Raw genomic sequence first — 22,675 nt, forward strand, 5'->3', positions numbered from 1 at the left:
TTTTGAAAATCGACAGAAGTCACAACGGTCTCTTTCAACCCTGCTGGTTGGGGTTTAAAAGTTAGACATCTACGATAGTTACAATCATAGCAGTTAATTTATATTTCGAAGTCATTGGCGAACTTTTAGAAGATGATTCTACACAGTAAGATGGAGAGGATGATGTTTATCTCCGGGATGATCTTATTTCTCGTGTTTCAATGTACCAATGTCTGTGGACGATCTTTGGTAAGTTTGAATTTTACAAACGAAAACAAAAAGCTTTACACGAGACGATGAATAGTTTCCAATCCTGGATAAAACTTGTTGCATTTATGTTACAAGTTTGAACTTAAGAAGTTTGCTAACTTTTTCCGATTAAAAATGTCAACAAGAGAGAAGACGTTAATAACTCGTGCAATATTATAGATAACGTCTAACTTTAATGTGATACCATTGATTTTGCTGATAACCAGGGCACAAGCTTAAGCCGTTAATTCCGTTTCGTCGGAGTTACTTGATTATAAGACGCATTTCTAATTTGAAAGTGAAAGTAATTTAAAAAGCTGTGAGAATTTGTGATGGTAATTTGGAAACTGGCAAACGCATGTTACTAGTGGCCATGACGTGTCAACATCGTTAGACCGCTTAACACGACCCAGCATTACGCACTTTTGTATAGTGCTGTTGAAAGGAAAGATTATGTCCATGATTCTACCAGGAACATCTGGGGTATACAGGGGCAAAGGTTCCTAAGACTTGGTCTATTAACGTCTCTGAAATCACTAATTGAACAATTGATTCTTTCGCCAGATAATGAAGAGGTTTAAATTGGAAGGACCTTCGGTCTAATTTGTTGCTCGTAAGAAGAGCACTAAGTTGTAAGAAGAACATAGTTTTGCTTCAGACTACGGAATCAACCCTTTCTAACAAATCCATACAGTCAAATCTAGATGCACGAGAATGCTTGAACCGATAAAAACTTGCTTTTATTACGCGAACTCAGTGAAAGGTAAGCATTCTGCGATCTCTTCACTCTGAAGGGTGAACGCAGTTGTATTCAGTTTCCCCATTTCCCGAAAGATCACTGTTTTTGCTTATCTTAAAGCCAATACTTTTTGACATTTGTAATATTTAAGTCACGTTAATAAAGTGAAGAGTGTATGTGGCCAAAAATCGAACGTGCAGTTCAATAACAATCGGCGTGATGACATACAGCAAGGGAGTGGTCCAAAATTTGGCCTCGAAAAGGTTGTCATTAACGGCTAGTTGTGAAAACCTTCTTGATAAGTTGTGCCATCTCAAGTTGTTGCTATAGACCATCTACTGTGCGCAGCTTTGAATAGCTCGCCAAAAGATGGCTGTAACTTTTTATGATGTGTGGAGATGCTTGTGGGTTTTGTGTTCCTTGTGCGACCGACTTTAGTCTAATAAAAGTTTCCTACCTTTCTGATAGGTGTAAAAATGCCATCGTTTATCATTTTGCCCATTTACGTGTTTACGAGACATGGAAAGTAGCAGTATTCTATCGTATAGTTGAACAACATTAGAATTTAGAGTATCATAACTTCTATAACAACAGCCATTCCATTCAACCATGATTCTACTTGTACTAATCTTCATCAGTACTCTATGAGAATTTAGGGGATCTGTATCTCACGCATTAAAGACCAATCCAGTGTAGATTTAGGGTTTATGGGTTATGAAGAAGTTACTAGACTTATTGACTGCCTAATTAATTCATCATCCCTATGCTCCCGTGCCTAATCAACATGAGCGTACTGTCACTATGTCTACCTGCCAACAAACATTACTGACCGTTACAAAACGTATTGCTCGCACACCTTGCTGAAAGCAAGGACGTCATATTAATCCCTGAAGGTCGATCTCCGGACATTCACCGCTTGAGGCGGTATTGCCGTGAGTTGTGTTCTTACACAAATTTATGGGAACAAATCGCAGATTAGACCTTTAGAAATTCCCTGTTAACTCGACTTTTGTTGGTGTATTTTGACCTTAGACGGTCTGATGGGGGACATTCTAGATACAGGTATAGCTTCACGAGAAGTACAATTCGGATATACGTGACAGACAACAAGAATTAGTTGTGTAACTCGGAGCTTATGCTTTCAAAGTCACTCTGAAAGCCAAGAAAAGATATAGGTCACTTTGTCGGTTGAATTCTTCCAACAAACCAACCAACACAATGTAGAGACTACTGAGGCAGATTTCGTTTCATCTTTACCAAAGTTATTTGTCGTATTTTCAAAATACTAACTCTAATGAGATTTTGTATCAGGTTCAACTTTGATATGGCGTATTACAACAAAGCCAAACATTTCGATGAAAAAGTAAAAAGGAGCTAAGATTATATTCCCCGTAAATTAGTCCTTCTGTTGTCCGAGTATCAGATTTTCAGGTTGTGTTTGGAAAATGCGAATGGACATTGCACAATATGTCTAAGACGGCATGCGTTATTTTGTCAGACAAAAGGCTCAATTCACGTCTAGTCCAGGATAGGTTGACGAATAACTACATGCAACTAAAAAGTGATTAAAACCCCTACATAGATTAGCTTTATGGTGGTTAAAAACACATGAAATCTAATGCTTTCTGACTGAAACAGAGACAAGGAAATGTTTGGGGATTTGTGAATTTCATTTTGAACGAGCATGGCGGTTTGTCCCACTAGAAAACAACGCCTGAACAAGATATGTTTGCGGGAGATTCAGAAAAATGTGCACCAAGGCCTGTCATACATTTCTACACCTGGAGGTTCATTTGTGACCTTCCTACCTTGAGCTTATTTCTAAAAACCTCAGGTCATTTTTTTTCCTGTGGGGAAAAGTGGAACTTTTGTACAAAATATTCATTCATCAGGTCGCATGAGGAAAAATGTGGATCCTTAGAAATCTGTACCGTTACACAAACTTGTTTTAGCAAGGTTATTTTAATCAACTTCAATTCCGCTTTCTTGTTTGTCAAATTAAATGAACATGTACTTCATGTTCTTTGCCAGCTATCCATCGATGCAATTTTTCGGAGAGTTGGTTTACGTTTTCACAAAAAAGGGCCATTTTTATACCCAACGATCCTTTTCAATCAAATGACAGTCTCTTGACAGTTCCCTTGAAATCCCCCCCCCCCAAAGTCGGTGTCTCTCTTTTTCCATATTCACTGAACCTTAACCCTGATCCGGTGCGTAAGGCGAATTATGATAACCACAACTATAATACACAAAGGCAATGTCATAGCTTGTAGCGGACATCATGGCGCTCAAACCTAACTTCCATTTTATAATTGATTCGGTTGTTTGTTTTGCAGGATTCACAGTTGATGTCAAGTGACGATGCCAAGTATTATATGGATGCCTTTTCTTCGCCAGAAAGTGAGTGATTTATCAATAGAAATTCCCATTAATTAGCCTAATCTTTACAAAAAGCTGCACTTTCCTTTAAAAATGGCCTCACTCTTGATTGTTTTCCTGATGTTACAGCGCATGAATTTGAAGTCGTCAGTCCATGGGAAGTTGAACACTCCAGGAGAAAACGGGAGGCAGATAACCCGTTCGACATTTCTGAGTTTAAGTTCAACGCTTTTGGTGAGGAATATCACCTGCAGCTTACAGCCAATCGTCAACTTACGCGCAAGGGACTAAAAGTGGAGTACGTGGATGCAAATGGCAATGTTGAAGAGCGACCTCTACCTGAAGACCATAAAAATTGCTACAAAATTGGCAGGGTGTTATCGCATGAGGGCGCTAGTCGAGTGGCCATCAGCACTTGTAACAATGGCCTGGTTAGTTTCTGAGGTTCATTACAAACCTTTTAATAGCTACCTGCTCCAAATCTTACTTTTTGTTAAAGAAACAAGTGTATTCTGTTTGAGGTCGACAATAACACCGAATACTGAACAGCAGGAGTATTTTATGAAAACTCTTTTGCATTTTTTAAATTTATGAATGAATTTTCCCCGCCTCCGACCATACCCTCAGCTAAGCTAAGCGTTAGGATAACAAAGGCCTAGCCACTTTTCCTATTTCCATGCCTAACGGTAACTGGTTATCGATATCCTGCGGATATAAAGTCCATAATTTCTTGTAACCTTTGCCATTATCATTTTCAGTCTGGGATTGTCAAGTTGGAAGGCTATGAACTGTTCATCCAGAAACTCAGTGACAATCACACTGAATCCGTCCGAAGAAAAAGACGTGACCTGGATAATCCCCACATTGTCTACCGGCGATCAGCGGATGATGAAGTCGTTGAGGATACCGAGGATGCAGACAATGGGACAGACACACACTTTTGTGGTTTGGAACGTAAGTTGCTCACTTGTTCTTTTGTCAGGAAAAAAATGAGAGTGATCTGCAAGATCTGATGAAGTTGGCTTGATATAGCTTGTCATTGACATTTTTGAGCAGTGTACATGTATTCACATGTTCAGTCTTTTCTCTCCCTAGTCTCCCCTTCTTGCTTTGATTTCTCATCGCTTTCTGATTCACAAATTTCTGAAACATAGCTTGTCTTGCCAAATATAACTACAAGTACGTGGTTATGCACTAATTAGTTTTCCATTTGATTGGATCAGGTGGGTACTACCATTACCTAGAGACAAGCATGGACGTGGAACTCCCTGATGAAGATGGTGATGAAGTAAGGAGAAGGAAGAGAGATGTGGGATGTAATAATGGAGTTCCAGTTGGATCAAGGACTCTGGAACTATTTGTTGTCATTGATGCTGAGATGGACAGATATCACTCCAGTAGAGGACGTAATTCTACACAGATAACTTTGACACTCTTCAACATGGTAAATATCTGAGTTTTGAAAAGGCCAAAATGTCTTAATGGGGTTTAACAATTGCCCTAGTCAGCAGGCCACGTAATCAGACTTTGGGAATTAGCATAATTTGTTTTCTACTCTTGACAGATTTATATATTTCTGGATGGGGGTGCAGCAATGGAAGTAAATCTTTTGTGCTTAAGAACACTAAATAGCCTTACTTGAACTGAATAATTGGACGCTGTTGACATATGTACGACGTGTGTACAGCATTCAAATCTTTTTGTGTTATTTCTGTTGTTTTGACGTTTAGGTCGCTAGTAGCTACTTACATGAATCTCTTGGAGTTCCTGTCAACATAAAGATTGTTAGGTTACAGGTCCTTCAAAGTCCAAGTGTGAGTATAGCCAAGCAGGAATCTTCATTGCTTATGCTATATCATAACTCATGTCACAGTCATGTGACACCTTATGTCAGCGTGTGTTGGTTGTCATGGTGACCATGTCAACATAGTTTTCAATGGTAAGCACAAAACACTGTAGCCACATACCCACATTGAAAATTTCTATATTTCTTCTCAGAGGGAAGGTGTAATGATTTATTTCATTTCTCCACAGCTGAATTATGGAACAGGTACATTGACTGTGACTGCAGAAGGAGGAGACACTTTAAGTAGTTTCTGCCGTTACCAAAGGGCCATGAACAGTTTTGATGAGAACAGTTTAAATCACTTTGACACTGCAGTTCTACTCTCCAGGTTTGTGTGAAACTCTAAGACAGAAGAATCTTTCCAAAATCACATCATGATGCTCTTTTCATTAATTTCACAGATATGTTGGCTCATTAACAAGAGCCATTCAAGTTTGCGAGTGGAAATTCTGGAAAATGTTTCGCATTGGTTTAAAATAAAAAAAGGCGGAGCCTCAGCCACAAGGGGGGAGGGCAGCCCCAAGTCTTTATTCTGAGAATGACATTTAAGGGTGTGAAATGTAAAGTAAGTAAGGAGTGGACTAAGACTACTGTATTTGTTTCTTGACAGATATGACCTGACTCTACAAGGCAGCAGGTCTCTGCTTGGTATCGCTCAATTTAACGGAGCATGTAGCCGTGATTACGCATGTGCATATGTGGAGGAATCTGGCTTTGGTTCAGGCGTAGTCATTACCCATGAGCTGGGACACAAGTGAGTCCTTCCTTGATCCTCCTGAGTAGAATCCTGATTTACCTTTTACCCACAGTTTGAAAGTGGTATTTGGTACAAGCAAGTTTCATCAGTGTACCAGCATATCAAGGATGGTAGGCATATTTATACGATGTTCTACCAGCCTACTTATAGCAACTCTGTAGTTTCCATTTTTCTGGAATTCCATTTTGATGATATCTCAACATACCAGCACGGATAATTCTGTGTACATGTACATATGTTACAATATGAAGTTCAGGAATGTTTAACTCACCTTAATTTTCCTGTGGACAGCCTCGGTATGGAACATGATGGTGATGGACGGTTCTCAGAAGTTGCTGCCTCTTGTCAGAATGGAGTCAACATCATGTCATCTTCCAGGACGTATGGACCAGGGTCCTTCATCTGGTCCTCATGTAGCAAAGTTCAACTGGAAAATTTTGTGTGGTAAGTCCTCATTTTTCTAAAGCAATAAAGATTTACAGAAAACGAGAAACTAGAGATTGTTAGAACGAGAAAAGTTCCAATATGTTGTAAAAGTCGGTATTGTCAATTCCTTGCAAAAGTTCAAGCATACATCAGGTGGTTGCTAATGGTAGGTATGCCATACATATTTTGATTGTCTTGGAAACCATTTATTTTGGTCTAGATTGACACTAATGACTAATGTGTTTTTTCTTTTGAAGCCATCCTTTCAAGACATGTTTGGACGACAGTTCTCCTAGCAACACTCCTATTCCTTTGGATCCACTTGATATGCCTGGTGTCAGGTATACTGCAGATCAGCAATGCCAATTCATCAATAGTGGAACCACTCAGAGTTGTCCAAGTACCACTGTGAGTACAAATGACTATCATAATACAAGTAGAAAATGAATATATGGAACTTGCCCAAAAAATGGTTCCAACACTGTGCTATTTTGAAAACATATTGTGCATCAGTTTCTGAGTTTAAGTCTTTTAAAAGTGATGTGATATGATAGCATGTTTCGATATTTCCCTTTTTTCAAATATCACCAATTTAAAGACTTCCGCCAATTGTTTAATTCATTTTTAATTGCAATTGTGATGTAACATTTTGTTTTCTTAAAATTCTATAGTGTGGTCACTTAACATGTCGATATTCTCACGGTTTATGTTCTGGGACCGGCGTGGCCGCTTTGGATGGAACAAGTTGCGGAACAAATAAGGTGAGAATTATTATGATGAATAATGGACATTCTGGATTGTGAATGTTGACAAACTGAGAATTATTTAGACTTTGCCGTGAGGTATTTTGGAGGCTCTGAGCTGACCATCAAGGTCGTTTCTTTTATTTGCCAGTGGTGTCTGGAAGGAAATTGCGTGGACATACCAAGTAACAATCCACCCTCTACAACACCGGTCAATGGTGGCTGGTCAGCATGGTTCGAAGGTCCATGCTCTGTCACATGTGGTCAAGGTATTCGAACTAGAACAAGGCTGTGCAATAATCCAGTGTAAGTCCATGCTGTTTGTAAAGATCACAGTCACCCTTTTCGTACAGCCAATCACAAGAATTTCTTCAGCATGTGCATTGTAGGAAAATTGTGCAATTTTTCGTTAAGTTCCTCCAATGCTTCTAAACTTATAAAATTAAGTATCCATGCTTTCATTTTTTTTAAATTTCACATTATTTTGTAGTCCTCAGAATGGTGGTCTACCTTGTGTTGGATCAGCAACTGATACTCAATCTTGTTCCGCTCAGGTGAGCAAAATGTTTTCTCAGATTCTGTGATGATTGCTGGCAAGGTCCTTTTACTTTAAATACTGCCTGTGCATGTAAATTAATTAATGTTATTTCTGATTTTCCTGTTTATATTTTGAAGCAATTCTTAAAACTAAGTTTCTTTACCACTGGAAGTCACCTCTACCTTCTCAAGGACAATTGTTTTTCAACTCTTTAGTTTCACATGACCGTTTGCAAATTGATGTACCAGTTATTCTAATCTGTATGTCATTTGTGTCATTTTGTTTAGAATTGTCCCACTGTCGTTAACGGGGGATGGTCATCTTGGCAATCAGGTCCCTGTTCTGTGACATGCGGTGGTGGACAACAGACAAGGACAAGAATGTGTACTAATCCTATGTAAGTGTCTTTCAACCATTTGGAACAGACAGCGTTATTGGTACCATTTTAGGAGAATGAAGGTTCTATAGAAGCTTTGGATGGTAGCCATCTTACAGGGCAGTTCAACAGGGAAACCTTCTTTGTGTATACCCCTGTGAAACAAAAACACTTGCCTGCAGGACGGCAGCCATGCAAACCCTCTATTAATTAATTATGTATGCTAATGCATTCAACACCCCTTGCTTTCCTGTGAAATACACATATCCAATTTAAATTGTCCTGTCTGGCAAGGTAGGCATTAGTGCATTTGATTAACTGATTTTAGAAATCCTCTCGAAGATGAGCTCTGCTTGCCAGTGATTTGGCTCTGATTTTCAAAACGTGTTTCTCTTACAGTCCTGCAAATGGTGGTACTCCCTGCAGTGGAAGTGATACTCAAATCATCAGTTGTAACACACAGGTAAGATTTCCATGGAAACCTGAATATGACATGAGAATTTATCCATTCTTGTAAGTCTTTCTTTGAAAACAATCCTCATTTTGAAGCTTGTCCTGATTCCTTTCATATTTTCATTTTCTATGGCATCAATAGAACTGTCCCAATGTTGTGAATGGGGGATGGTCATCATGGCAAAACCAAGGCTCTTGTTCTAGAACTTGTGGAGGTGGGCAGCAGACACAGATAAGAAGCTGTAATAATCCTCTGTAAGTTCTATGCTTTTTTGGACCCGAACTGGCTAAGATAACGACTTGGAGTGTTTAATCTGGCTAGAAACACTACAGTTATAGCAGTTGATTTTAATAAAGCTTGATGGTCCGGTGGTTATGATGTCTGCGCTAGCAAGCAGGAGGTCGTGGGTTTGAGTCCCACCCGAGTACACTTGTGGTTTTTTCACAAGCCTTCAGGGGCAAACACTGAGTATGCAGTGTTACAATACATGTTGGGCGGGGCAAAAATCCAAAACATCTAATCGGTGCAAATCCACCCTTCAAAATAAATGGTATATGCTTCCAAACCCTGAATTCAAAGCTGTGTTCTAAAAAGATCTGAAGCTATGTTAACATTATGAAATACCTTTCTTGTCCTTATTGTACAACATGCTTTATACTAAGATAAGTTTATCTGCTTATGTTGAAACTGATTTTTCTGTCAATCCATGCATCTGTTAGTGTGTTTAGAGTGATAATAACCTAATTGGGAATCCTTTGCTGATAATTGTTACTTTTGAATGATTTCCCCCCACAGTCCTCAGAATGGTGGTGCTTATTGCAGTGGTAGTAACATCCAATCCGTTAGCTGCAACACACAGGTGAGATATCTATTATTGATCAAGACAGGTGCAAGAAATGTGACTGCAATAAACGTCTTAACATTCCTCCTGCCTCTTAAACTGGACCTTCTTCCTATTGATGCTGATTAATAAAGGTTATGAGTAAACGTATAGTTATTGGCGCAAATAGCCTGAGTAGCTGAAAGCGACATTAAAATAAAACAAACAACAACGACATCTTAACGTATTACAGTGCTATGTGTTACATCTTACTCCTTAGGAAGCAGCAAATTAAGTCCAGATTACACAATGACCATTACACTTGGAATTTTGGCATAAGTTGTACAGGTTGTCATGTCAGTGTTGTTAAAGAAAACTTGATTTTGCATTTTAGTTTGACTTCAATTTGAGGGGATTTTATTTCCTTCAATTCATTGTTTTCTTGGTGGCATTTATAGGACTGTCTCATTGTTGTGAATGGAGGATGGTCGTCATGGCAAACCCAAGGTTCCTGTTCCAAAACTTGTGGAGGTGGGCAACAGACACAAACAAGATCTTGTAATAACCCTCTGTAAGTATCATGTCCAAAGTCGACCTTAGAGATTGCCCCAGTTTGACAAATTACATGTTATTCTTACTTCACAACGTGGTCTAACTACTTTACTTTTTGCCATTAAGGGTCTTAGATACAATTTAAGGAGGGAATTACACAGAAAGAATGATTCTTAATATTCAAATTATTTTCTTTCAGTCCACAGAATGGTGGTGCTTACTGCCAGGGAAGCAGCTTTCAAATAATCAGCTGTAATGTGCAGGTAGCATTACTTTTAGATTGCTGTCAATTTGTCACTGTCCTGTCTTTATTCAGTGCAAGCACAGAATTTGAAAAAAGATGCAAAAAGGTTATAAGTGGAATTTGTAAATATAAATGATGTGTTTGTTCATACAGATAAATTTTCAATGCCAGTGAATTGAGACTTTAAAATCTTCAGAGCAGAAGTGTAGAATATGATGGTGTGTTTCTAAAACATGACTTGACTTTGATTGGTTAATTACTTGTAGCCATGTCCAACTGTGGTTCATGGAGGCTGGTCAGATTGGTCCTATTCCCTTTGCTCTCGATCTTGTGGAGGAGGAACTCAAGTACGAACAAGGACTTGCACAAATCCGATGTAAGTGGGGCAAATTCTGCAAGGAGTGATTATTAGCTAAATATGGGCGATTCACAATACCACGTGCCACCTAGAGTTTGCCGCAGACAGCCCACTCTTCAAGTTAATGGTCAACACGCTACCACAATTAAGCACACTTCACACACAATATGGGGATGTTTGATTGATTGAGGCATTTCCTGCACCACACAAAACCATCATTTGACTACCTCATATCCATTCACAAAAAAAGCAATTTCGAATTTTCAACCAAGATAAACATTCAGAAAATTTAAGTTTTTCGCGCACAGTTAGCGAACGGAATTTTGTAGACTGTTTATTCCATAATGCACTGTGAAAAGGCCTCTCCATGGCAACTGTTTGGTAGCACACTCCATTATCAATATCACCCTTATTTGGTGAAAAATGCATAGTGTATGAAACTTTTAGTGATTAAGAAAAACTAACAAACATTGATTAGTGAGTCCAAATTGTCTAGACAGAATGGTTAGGTTTTTAAATGATATTTAAATGTTGAATAATTGAGATTTACTGTGAATTGACTATAAGTTTGGAATCACTTTTCTTACATTGTATAGACCACAGAATGGTGGATCTCCATGCTCTGGGAGTAACTATCAAAGTGGAATACAGTGCAACGCACAGGTAAGTTCTTCTGTTGATTATAGCTCTGTTACTCTTAAGCTTTTCTTTGTAGCTTTGATATCCTTTATTTACTCTGTTAGCTATTGTTGAAGCTACAATGTATGTTTTCCTTTCAGGCCTGCGCTGTAGATGGTGGATGGACAACCTGGGGAGAATATAGTCAGTGTTCAGCTTCTTGCGGTTTCGGTCAGAGGACTCGACATCGGACGTGCACCAATCCAGCGTAAGTCTCTTACAGTGACTTTTATGTATCCATTATGAAGCTTATTGGACAACGGGAAACAAAGAGTGACAGTGCAGAGATGTTTGAACCTTTCTTTTGTGGTTTTTTTTACAGCCCAGGGGCTGGGGGCGCTCCTTGTTCAGGGCCCAATTTTGAAACCGTTCAATGTGGTAATGGACAGGTAAGAAAATATTCCACTTGCTTTTATTCAGCTGGAGCAATAATTTTTGTTGATTATTTTTGTTTACCTTAGAAAATTGATGTAATGTTGGTACATCGTATGCTTTTAAAATGAAAGCTTTGCTCTCCAAGGGGATAAAATTCTGTACATTATTTTTACTGTTAAAAATGATGACTTGCATTTTATGCACTGACTATTTTAGGGATGTCCAGTGGATGGTGGATGGTCGGCATGGCAACCCTATGGTCCTTGTTCAGTGACTTGTGGTACTGGGCAAAAGATGCGAACTCGGACCTGTACCAATCCACCGTGAGTGCTATTGAAATGAAGCAAATCTTTAGCGTTCATAACTTATATTGTACATAAGTCTGAATATATAACAAATAATTTTTTGCTTTGATTAATTACAGTTGGGAAGTTGTCATGTTTTCATTCCATCACATCCTAACGTTCTCAATCAAATTTTTTTTTATAAATGCTGATAAATGTTTAATGTGATTCAAAACGACTAAAAAAGGGAATAAAATGAAAGATTAACTAGAAATGTATTTGAACCAGCAAAGAAATATTATAATTAGACTCCTGGAACACAATGTCAAACACTCAAAGCCCAGAAATTATTATCAAATATCAAGTTATATGTTAAAGGTACAGGTGCGCAGAAGAAACTCACAATTGGGTTGTGACATACATGTACCTGTGAACAGTCAATAATTATGTTTGTTCTTTCTTGTAATAGACCTGAGCATGGAGGCCAAACTTGCACAGGCTCAAGTACAGAGTATCTTCAGTGTAGTAATGCACAGGTGAGCCTGGGAAAAAACTGGAGTGACTTTGGGAGAAAAGAAAAGAAAAAAATCCTCCTGGATTTTAAGGGGAAACTTCGTTCGTAAGAGATCCTTCAGACTTGGCAAATTACCTTGTTATAACAGGAACCTTGTATTATCAGGAATGAAAACAATAAGAAACAAAGGGCTGGGACCTAAAATTTTCCTTGATATAAGCAGAATCATGTACTAATAGTGCTCTTATTAACGAGGTTTGACTGTCTAAGTTATGAACAGAGACCAGCAGTGTCTATTATTAATCATTGCAAACATCTTGAAATACTTGGAATGCTGTTTCTTCCTTTCTTCCGCCTACAGTACTGTTTCGAAATTTCAAACTCCTTATGAAATGTGACATTTGCCAGGTAATTTAGTAAGGAATTATTTCATGTTTACCATGTGTCAGGCATGTTCTGTTCCTGTGAATGGTGGCTGGTCAGCATGGCAACCAGTTGGTGGTTGTTCAGTGACTTGTGGTGGTGGTGTACAGAGTCGAACTCGGACTTGCACCAACCCAATGTAAGTATCCACACTTGGCTAAAATATCATTCCTTTCTAAAAGTATGGTACCTGAACGATTTTTTGGTGACATCTGAATTGTTTATAATGAAAAAAAAAAATTTGGTTTCATTTTTTAAATTGCATTCTGGTAAACCCCCCGCCCAAAAAAATAAATAAAAAAAAAATGGCTGAAGTAGCATTCAAATTTGTGGTATGAGAAATTTACCGTTTGAAAAATTCATTTAAACTTTGTTGGTAGTCTCCATTTTGGGGGTTTTATTTGATAAAATATTGTTATATGCAAAAAGTAGGCAACTAAACTGTCACTATTTTTCAGCCCTCAGAATGGTGGTCTGCTATGCTCTGGTCCTTCAACAGACAGTCAGCCTTGTAACACACAGGTTAGATGTACTACATGGATTTGTGGTTTGGGTTGGGGTTACCGGTAGAGTAGAGTTGATACATGTATTAAAGTGAAAGTGAACTGCAACCATCAAAAGAACACACAATCCTTTCAACTCATTCTTCAATCAATCAATCAATCAATCAATCAAGCAAGCAAGCAAGCAAGCAAGCAAGCAAGCAAGCAAGCAAGCAATCAATCAATCAATCAATCAATCAATCAATCAATCAATCAATCATTTTAACCACAGTTCATCATCATCATCATCCTGTCTGCAGGCACTGTGGCAGGTGGTTTTTTTTCATTGAAGACATTGGCAAGATTTGTTCTCTTTATCTACATCTGTTTCAAATGTATTTTTTTTAACATCTGTTCTTTAAAATCAATTTACTGAAGAAATAATGGAAGTTGTGTTTTATGTTTCAGAGCTGTCCAACATCGGATCAGATCGTTAGTGGTACATTCAACGAAGGAACTCATGGAGGTAACCATGGAGAAAACAATTTTCAGCATTAGATCTTTTGCATATCTTTTTAAATGGATTTGGTATGATATGCTGAAACCTTTTTGTATCCTGCTAAAGGGCAGATTGTATCGTTTGTCAAACCACTCAGTTTGACAAAGTTATTCATTCCAGAATTTGACATTTTCACATAGTGTGTACAAAATTGCAGATATCTGCATGAAATATAGTTCCCTTAACCCTCCCTACCGGGATATTAAGACAAGAAATGACCAACATACTGCAAAATGTTGCAGAAATACCTGATTTTAAACTAAAAACTACTTCAAGAACTGCATATACACCAATTGACTCAAACACTGGATTCTACAGTTTATCACAAGTAGTATTTTGTAGCTCAACATATACATATTTAAGGTAGGGTAAAGGAATTCACAGTTGAGTTGGATTTATCCACAGAGTACAATGAGTTTCTGACGATCCCTGTGGGTTCAACATCTGTTGTTATCAGCAATGCAAATGTGGTTACTCATATGGGTAAGTTCTCTTTTCCACTGTTGTCGGTAACAATGCAAAGAGTACCAGTAATTTGTGAACAAATAAACACAGTGAACAGATGACTACCAAAGAGGTTTTTCAAGTGACGTAACATGATGGGCGAAGTCATTTCGAAAAACATACCATGTCCATGGAGGAGCGTGCATTTTCGAATCCGTGTATTTCTCTTGGCAATTTCATGTACACAAGATTGTTGAGTGACTTCAAAGATGCGCTCATTTCCACGCACATCTATGTAAATCGAATGCTGACCGTCAGAAATGACATTACTGAAAATCCTCTATAGACGGAAGCCACAGTTATTAAGTGGTCCTAAGGAGAAATGGAGACAATGAACAGGTGGATACTTGTGGAAAATTGCTATAATGAACATGCTGTCAGATATATATAATACCCATGGACAGGTGCAGTAGATGGGTATAAAACTTGCAAAGTACACGCATGTCTGTTTCTAATTCTTAGTCATTGATGGATGCTCATTTTGTATTGTCTCCGATTCCATACACAGCAATCAAAGACGGCAATGACTTTGTTCTGGGCGAGGTAGTTGGTAATACGCTGCCACCAAGAAGGATCACAGAACTGTCTTACCATGGGACAGTCATTGTGCATGATTACTTTGTCACCTCTGTGTCTGCTGAGACCATCACCATAGCCGGTCCCACGACTGTAGAACTCAAGGTCTACGTTCATGTGCTGTTAGATCCTAATGTGTTTGGCACGCAAGGAGTGCCAGATATCAGTTGGTCATTCCAGTCACCCAGTGTTGAGTACCAGTGGACCCTGACTCCAGGCCCATGCAGTGTGACCTGTGGTACAGGTGGGTCATATTGTCAGGGGTCAAAGGTTAATACTGCATGATAGTGGTTCCACATTTCTGTATAGATTATGTGTTGTGTAAAGTTTAAATGATGAATTCCTTGAAAAAGCTGTCTAACTTTTTGACAATAGTTCTAAATGGGTAACAGGTTTCCTGTACTTCAATTAATTCTCAGGTTGTATCATGAGTAAAAGGGTCTTCTGTTTAACTACTCAGCTCAGAGTTTCACTTGTTTTCTAAGATGTTGCATCACTTCACCACACTGAGAATTAGGGATAACTGAATTTAATTATTTATTAATGTTGGTGTGGTAAGATTCAAACCAGAGCTATCAGATGAGATTAAGTCACTCCTTGTGAATGTTTGTATCTGTCAGGTGTTCGGACAGATGTGGTGCGTTGTGTTCTCATTTCCAACCAGCAGCAGTACGTGTCTCATGATGAAAGTGTCTGCAGTCACTTACCCCGTCCAACACCCACTGTTGAGAGCTGCAACGAGGCTCCATGTCAGGAGGCAAGGTGAGGAAAAGACAATTGATCAATTAAAACCAAAGAAGGTTTACTCTAAGCATATCCTTCCTGTATCATTTTTCTTTCGTGTTGTAATTGGATTGCTACTCTTATGTAAAATACTTCAGTCCTCCATTTTAAAGGAGAGCAATTGTGCAGGTGCTCCTACAGTGCTCCTGAACACTCCTAAAGGAGTGTAAAAAATTGACCCCTAAAAAAATCTAAGGGCGTTTTACAAATAACGAACGATATGGCAAACACAGTGGATAACATCACCTAAGAAGGACTGTAATTCGTTTGTAACTTACAATTTCACATTTATCCCACCGCAACTTTCATACGTAGGCCTATAATTATTGTACGAATACATGTATAGTATGATCATTGCATCACGAGCATGGCTTGCTTTCAGACCGGCCAGCCAGCCCTGCATGCACCTGTTACATGCACACTGTAAACTGTACATATGCTGGCATGTGCATGTATGTCACTCGTAGTTTCGCTGTACATGGTACAATCTGTTACATGTTTTTATTGGTCAGTAACAAGTTTTCAGTGACAAAAGAGCCAATCAGTATCGATCTTCTTTACGGGGCACTTAAGCAGAAAGACGTGTGCCATGAGCTTTGGTCGTCATGAAAACGTTGCTCCATGCATGCATACAACGTGTGTGCGCATTAAATTCACACAGGAAACCCCTAGCATGTCGGACCATAATCATACGCATTGATTTGACGCTTTCCTCTTTTGATTGAGGTGGGTTTGTCACAGTCTGCATCAACTGAACAAGGCTGAAGTGCAGTTTAAACTTTCAAATCCCCTTAAGTTTTTTTAGAGAAATGCTCAAATCAGGATGAAAAAGGTTCATTTTCACTTTTATTTCAATTAAAGGGACACTTGCATGACGTACAACTGTGTTGAATTCTAGCTTAAAACTTACGTGTGACGTTAGCTAGTCAGGCCTAGGCCTAAATAGTGTAGTTTTAAGTATAAAAATTCTGGTTTAAATAAAAAAACAAGCACTGAGATGATGTATATTTCTAATTGAACTAAAACTAAATTAATTTTAAAAACTGCCCCAAGAACATTATGAACCGTCTGAGAAAGTGGAAATAATATAGACCCCCAGGGTACCAACAACCGTTGGACCTCATTTTCCACTTCTTTTAATTGGTTTATTTTAAGGAGAGTGATTGGCCTTCCTGAGAGATTTGAGGAGAGCGATCTATAGCTCTCTTGGACTTTCTTAAAATGAAGGACTGATACTTCCAAGTTACAGTTCTGTAGTTCTGTTGGCTTAGTATGAAGTACATGTAATACAGTTTCAACATTTCTATCAAACAAATTAAACCCACTAGGGTGTGTGTAAAATCACATTGAAGTGGAAGGATTTAGGATTGTTTGGTTTTAGGAAAACTGTACAAGTTGTTCATCACAAATGTCTTTAAATTTGTGAAAAGCAGAGTTTTCTTAGCTTTTAAGGAGGCAACTAAAGATGCATGTAGTTGGAATGAGCAGAGAAAGAACTCTATGGAAGTGATATTTAGTGATGACAGTTTTGACGGTCTTGATCATTGCAGATGGTATGTTGGTCAGCTAGACTGCTCAGGTTTATGTGGACAAGCTCTGGGGCAACGTGGCGTCTACTGTATCGCTTTATCAAGTGCCAACTTTTGGCAGATAGTGGACGAGTCTAATTGTCCAGCAGAGAACAAGCCATCTGCCACTGCACAGTGTCATGGTCTGCCTCCATGTCAAACAGGTAAGGCTCGGAACTGGGCATTAGACAAACCTCTACTCGTCTGTGTTAAGCCTGGTTTTCATATGGTCATTTGTAATGCAGACGATCCACAAGACGTCAAGATGCAGACAGTCATGGAAGAGACACTGTGTGACGTCATTCCACCAACAAAATTAAGCAAAATGGTGTCCAACACTCAGAAAATTTTCACAAAAAAAAAGAAAACAAAAGAGGGAAGCAAGAGGAACACCGTTGTACATCCGTCATGCCAGCGTGTGTTTGCCACGACTTCACGCAAACAGTCGGCAAAGTTGAACCAGGCTCAACTTGGCCGATCCATCTAGAGCTGGTTTGCGTTTGTGGCGACCCTTTTGTTTGACATGTTTCCATCTGTCTGCGTTGCAGTTTGCGTCTTGATTGCATTGCTCTCTGCGTTTCTTACGTTGACATGGAAACCAGGCTTTATGTTGACGTGGTAAAGTAGTACCAGTACGTGTACTTAGACGAGGTTTCTACCAAGCACTGGAGTACAGAGTATTAAGAACAACATGAATGAGTTTTACAGTTCTGTCATGTGACCCTGTGGTATAACCACAGAAATGATTACAATAAAATGAATCAAGATTTGGAAGCTATGTCTAACATCCAAAAGTGTCTAGATACATGTACATGTATGTAATGCAGAAAGGATCAGTCCTTTGGTTACAGAAATTGATGTCTGTTCTCCTTTTTTCCCATTTCTGTAGATAACCAGGAGATTTGTAATACTGTTGTGACAAGCCAAGGTTCTATCAATCGTATGATCAGTCCAACTGGAGGAGAGCTTTGTGGATACACCATTGTTGCACCTGCTGGAATGGTGGTCATCATGCAGTTTGTGGACTTGGACATTGCATGTGATCAAGGTGGGTAGAGAAATTGAGTGTTGAGATGGTTCTGTCAATATTCACGAGTTAATTTCAAGCAAAAAAAAAATCAGTTAATTTCAAGCAAAAAAAAAATCAGTCACAAGTTATCATGTTTTTTCCTTCTTCACTTGATGAATGCTTGTAATTATTATGGCCAGGTAATTATTGTGGTTTAAAAGTTGTAGGTGGTGGTTAAGTATCACAGAAAACTGTGCTATTTTCTCACAGTTTTTTTGATATTTTGGTCTATTGTCATATCATGTTAATGTAGGTGAGGAGTTGGTCGTTAAGGATTCTTATACTTCAAAGGTGGACCTATGTGATGTGACCATCAGTCCTGGTACTTCTAAAGTATCAAGCTCCAACGTGGTACAAATTGAACACAGGACAACTCAAGCTGGCCATGGATATAACATCATATACAGCTTTACCTCCTACCGACAAAACTCAAGTAAGTCAAGTTGATTTTTCTTTTGGTGCTCATGAGAGGATGATCTAGTAAATGTTAGTACTGTTATTCATATCCTCTGGAAAGTTGTACCAATTCAAGTGGACAGACATCGTGTCTGGAGGGAATCGTATAGCACTGTAGAAATGAAGCTTTGTCAAGTGAGATATAAAATGGAAACCTATGAGATTGATGATCATGCTGGTAGAGTTCAACAGACAATCTACATGAATGTCTTGAATTCAAAGAGCTTTTAAGCAGGAAAATGACCTTACAATTTTGAATTTTCTGTCTACAGGTTGCGATGAGATTTTACTAGACAGTACTGGGACCATCCAGAGCCCTGGTTATCCCAACAACTACCCCAACAATAGACTGTGCAAGAAGTACATCATCGCTCCAGCCGACATGAAGATTGTGATTTCCTTTCATACTTTGAGCCTGTATGGCCTGTGTTGGAGGTCTTCACCCCTGTTCTACGATTATCTCACTGTAAGTTGCTTTTTACATGTATCATGTAATATTAGTCAGTCTCAAAAATAGATCTGGTGGAAGACGGTGTTACTGTTCAAAACAAAATTCATTAGTAAAGGTAGTTTTAGATATGGAATGAATGAATAGAAACCACAAAAACACACCTGGACAGGTTAACGTGTCCCTCCAAAAGTGTTAATATTTTTGTAATACAGCTTTAGTTGGTAACATTTCTTATTTCTACAATCCCATGGAAAAAATGCTTAAATTGCAGTCCCCTAAATTGATTAAGTTTCTGCTTAGCAATGTTGTTTATCTTGAATAAGAAATGGTAAGTTAATGCATCCTTGTCAAGGAGAATATAATAGAAGACATTTAATTTTTTCTAACAACTGTTGCCCTCACACCGAAATCAGTGAAAATTAACATCTCCCTGACGCAAAGTGAAATTGTTCTAGTAGGCCTGACTTACTACATATTTCATTCTTGTTTGTCTTCCAGATCCACGACTACGATAAAACTACCTACCGTTGGTTTTGTGGAACCTGGAATGATCCATCGCAACACAATTACGAATCAGAATCTAACAGAGTCAGAGTTACCTTCAGAAGTGACTTCTTTTATTCTGACCAAGGCTTCCAAGCCACTTATTCCTTTGTCCCAAAGAACTGATTTGGTTTTTATTGCTTAAAGTTCAGTTAGGTTTTGCCAAGAAATGTCACAAAATGGACTCTACCTTTTATCACTGGAATGTTTTATTAGCTTTCTTCCTACTGAGGTAACCAACAATACATTGTGAAATGTGGACTTTTTTATTTTGGGAGATGCACTTAGTTTGTCCTTATTAATTTTCCAAGTAAAGTTTGTTAGGAACAAGTTTACCATGATAAATTATACAATTAGAAGCTGGATTCATATTTGGTAATAGAATCGGTGGGGTGAGGGTGGTGGGAGGGTTGTTTTCAGTCTTAGCTTTGTGATAATGAGGTTCAAGATTTTAGGCATACAACCTGGCGGCTACTTTGTAGCCATGCGTCCTTCAGGAGAATGCTTAGAGAGTAAATCTGTACTGGTGTGCACTGTTGGCATTTGGCAACAAGCATTGTCATTATTGTTAGCAAATCCTGTCACAAAACATCAAAAAGTTCTGCAAATGTTGCTCTTATACATAAAGCTATTATTTATGGGAACTATACGAAGACTTATTTATTTATCAATTCTAAACACTGTGTTTTCTACATAGTTTTCATATTGTGAGTTAGCCAAAACAATGGTACTAAGTCAGGTGTATAGAGAGTGTTGCTGGACAACACATTACTGCATGTGTAAGTTATTGAGTTAAGTAGAAATATCTAAATACTTTTGACTTGATGTTTTGTCTTTTCACTCATATCGATATTGATGTCTTTAACTGTGCGTCTTTCACCAACCTTGTGCTTGGGGATAAAAATAAGACCAGTGAAGTGGCAGGCAGGTATTAGGCCAAGTTGGTATTGACTTAAGAATCTAAGGCCATTTTTCAGCAAAGGCTTGGCCATTTTTATCACTGGAACACACTACACTGGCTAGCCATAGCCAGTCAGAGAAGTGGCAGATGTATCAAATGGTAGGGTTGTGGTGATCACTGATTAACCAGATTGTGCCAGGAAGTTTTATTGCCTGGGAACTTGCATTCTTTCAGTTTATCTCACAGAATTAGGTGTTCCCTTTCTGACTTGAGAATCACAAATCACTGGGAAAGACCATTTAAGTTAATGCACACTTACTAGTGTGACATGTACATGTATCAAGTATGCAGTTTGATTTTAGGTCCTAATTTATGATAATTTAATGTTTGACTATCAGGCTGGTCCTGTTTATTGCAAAATAAAACCAGTTTTAAAAAGATGCTGCCTTTTGTGATGGTTTTGTTCAATATGTTGAGATTTTATCAACTTTGAAAATATACACATTGTCCTTTTAGTTCACCAAATACATCAAAACTGTATTAATAATATATATTATATAATTATTAATATAATATATATTTGAGTCTACAATTTAAGATAACTTGTCTTCACAAGATGACCAATGTCTCCAAGTCCCTAATTTTGCCAACTATGCCTATTGGCAAACTTGTCTGATTAGTTTCATCAGTAAGTGAGATAAGGGACGTGGTGACTGTATGATCACGTATATTAACAGATTATCATTACTATGACACAGGTTGTTCTCATAATGATACTATTCTATCTGGATGGATTCTCTATTTCAATATTCCTCACTTAGACCTACCGATGGGCCTACCTTTTGACTTGAAAGTTGGCTCTATTGATGTGACCATCCCTGGCTTTTTTGTCCTAGTAAGATTGGTAAGTTCCTTCTGAGTGTTGCTTCTGAAAGAACAAGAGATGAAAACATATGAAACACACATTTTCAGACCTTATCTGGTCTATACTTTGTGTGGGCAGGGTGGGAACAGTAAATGGTGTCTTTTTCTTTTTTGTTTAATGTTCGGCCCAATCTTCACTCTGGAAAGAGTTCCATATCTGGACATCACTTGACACCCTGTGCACAAACCTTACACGAATATTTATGAGACTGGTTCGAAAAATTTTAACTTGTTTTCCAAGAGATTGCTTCCTCATTTTCTCAAATAAAATTGACTTTTTAGGACATGTTAGCACTTTCTGATGGCTGATAAACTGCTGCAAGGGAAATGTCCGTATATGGAACTCTCAGTGGATGGAGCGTATACAATAAAATTGGTGCACAAAATGGACAATAGATTGAACATTCCACGAAAACTGGGCTAAATTTGTTCCAGTTTGATAACTGAATCACATGACCATTTAAGCAAACCACACCTTTCGTCCCAGTTGTCAGATACTTCCAGAATAACGTCTTCCTACTCCATCATTTGTGCATGTTTGAAACTCTGAATTCGAAGAGCTTTTGAGCAGCATTTCACATGTTAAAATATTGTAACCACGCGACTGCATTCACTTTAAATTCTCGCGGCATATTTCAAACAGCGCCCTCATTGTTTATGTCCCCGATGACGAGGCCAAAGGCGGATCGCAAACCAAATTTTGGGTTGAGGGGGACTTATTTGGGGCGCCAAAAATTGGGATATTATTCATGCAGCCTTTTTAATATATAAAAATATAAATTCCCTTCACAAACTTTGAAATGTTTTCGGAAAGTTAAGAAAGGACCATTTGCATCTGGAAAATCCTGCTAGATAAGTCCCGAGGGAGAAAAATGGCAAAATGTTTTGCCGAAGATTGATTTCTTTCGTACAATTTTCTTTACTTTTAAATAAACTTTTTACACTTAGATGAAAAGGAGACCCGAACACGGAAAAATCCAAAAGTTCATTGGCATATCACCCCCCACCAAAAAAAAAAAAAAAATTAAAGAAAGAACAGACGCTGAGAATCCAGGGGTATGTTAATTCAAGCGAGAACAAATCCCCAACCAACAAAAGTGTGAGAACGAACACGAGGTCACATCC

General features: G+C 38.4%; 1 protein-coding gene across 1 annotated transcript; it reads left to right on the top strand.

The window, feature by feature from the left end:
- Window positions 1–21,066, top strand: LOC110976270 (A disintegrin and metalloproteinase with thrombospondin motifs adt-2-like). The gene is made up of 36 exons (XM_022229383.2): window positions 1–228; window positions 3,304–3,367; window positions 3,476–3,777; window positions 4,105–4,300; window positions 4,570–4,790; window positions 5,077–5,160; window positions 5,381–5,520; window positions 5,803–5,946; window positions 6,241–6,393; window positions 6,633–6,783; window positions 7,047–7,136; window positions 7,270–7,424; window positions 7,609–7,672; window positions 7,944–8,053; window positions 8,432–8,495; window positions 8,628–8,740; window positions 9,282–9,345; window positions 9,765–9,877; window positions 10,058–10,121; window positions 10,369–10,478; window positions 11,057–11,123; window positions 11,240–11,346; window positions 11,461–11,527; window positions 11,730–11,836; window positions 12,267–12,333; window positions 12,761–12,873; window positions 13,193–13,256; window positions 13,685–13,742; window positions 14,181–14,258; window positions 14,788–15,099; window positions 15,476–15,617; window positions 17,189–17,370; window positions 18,096–18,254; window positions 18,529–18,708; window positions 19,004–19,197; window positions 19,681–21,066. Exons 1-36 carry the CDS (start codon window positions 133–135, stop codon window positions 19,849–19,851), a joined length of 4,566 nt encoding a protein of 1,521 aa, XP_022085075.2. The 5' UTR covers window positions 1–132; the 3' UTR covers window positions 19,852–21,066.
- The last annotated feature ends 1,609 nt before the right edge of the window (window positions 21,067–22,675 follow it).

Source organism: Acanthaster planci, linkage group LG11 (genome assembly GCF_054643075.1).
Source record: "Acanthaster planci isolate LZ-2023a linkage group LG11, COTS_SCS, whole genome shotgun sequence".
Taxonomy (NCBI): Eukaryota; Metazoa; Echinodermata; class Asteroidea; order Valvatida; family Acanthasteridae; genus Acanthaster; species Acanthaster planci.

What these genes read in the sequence shown, in the direction of transcription:
- LOC110976270 (XM_022229383.2), top strand. Translation starts at nt 133, where the DNA reads ATGATTCTACACAGTAAGATGGAGAGGATGATGTTTATCTCCGGGATG. An exon ending in AGGTCCTTCAAAGTCCAAGT is followed by an intron (nt 5,161 to 5,380) that starts GTGAGTATAGCC and finishes ATTTCTCCACAG; the next exon opens with CTGAATTATGGAACAGGTAC. An exon ending in AGGACTTGCACAAATCCGAT is followed by an intron (nt 10,479 to 11,056) that starts GTAAGTGGGGCA and finishes TACATTGTATAG; the next exon opens with ACCACAGAATGGTGGATCTC.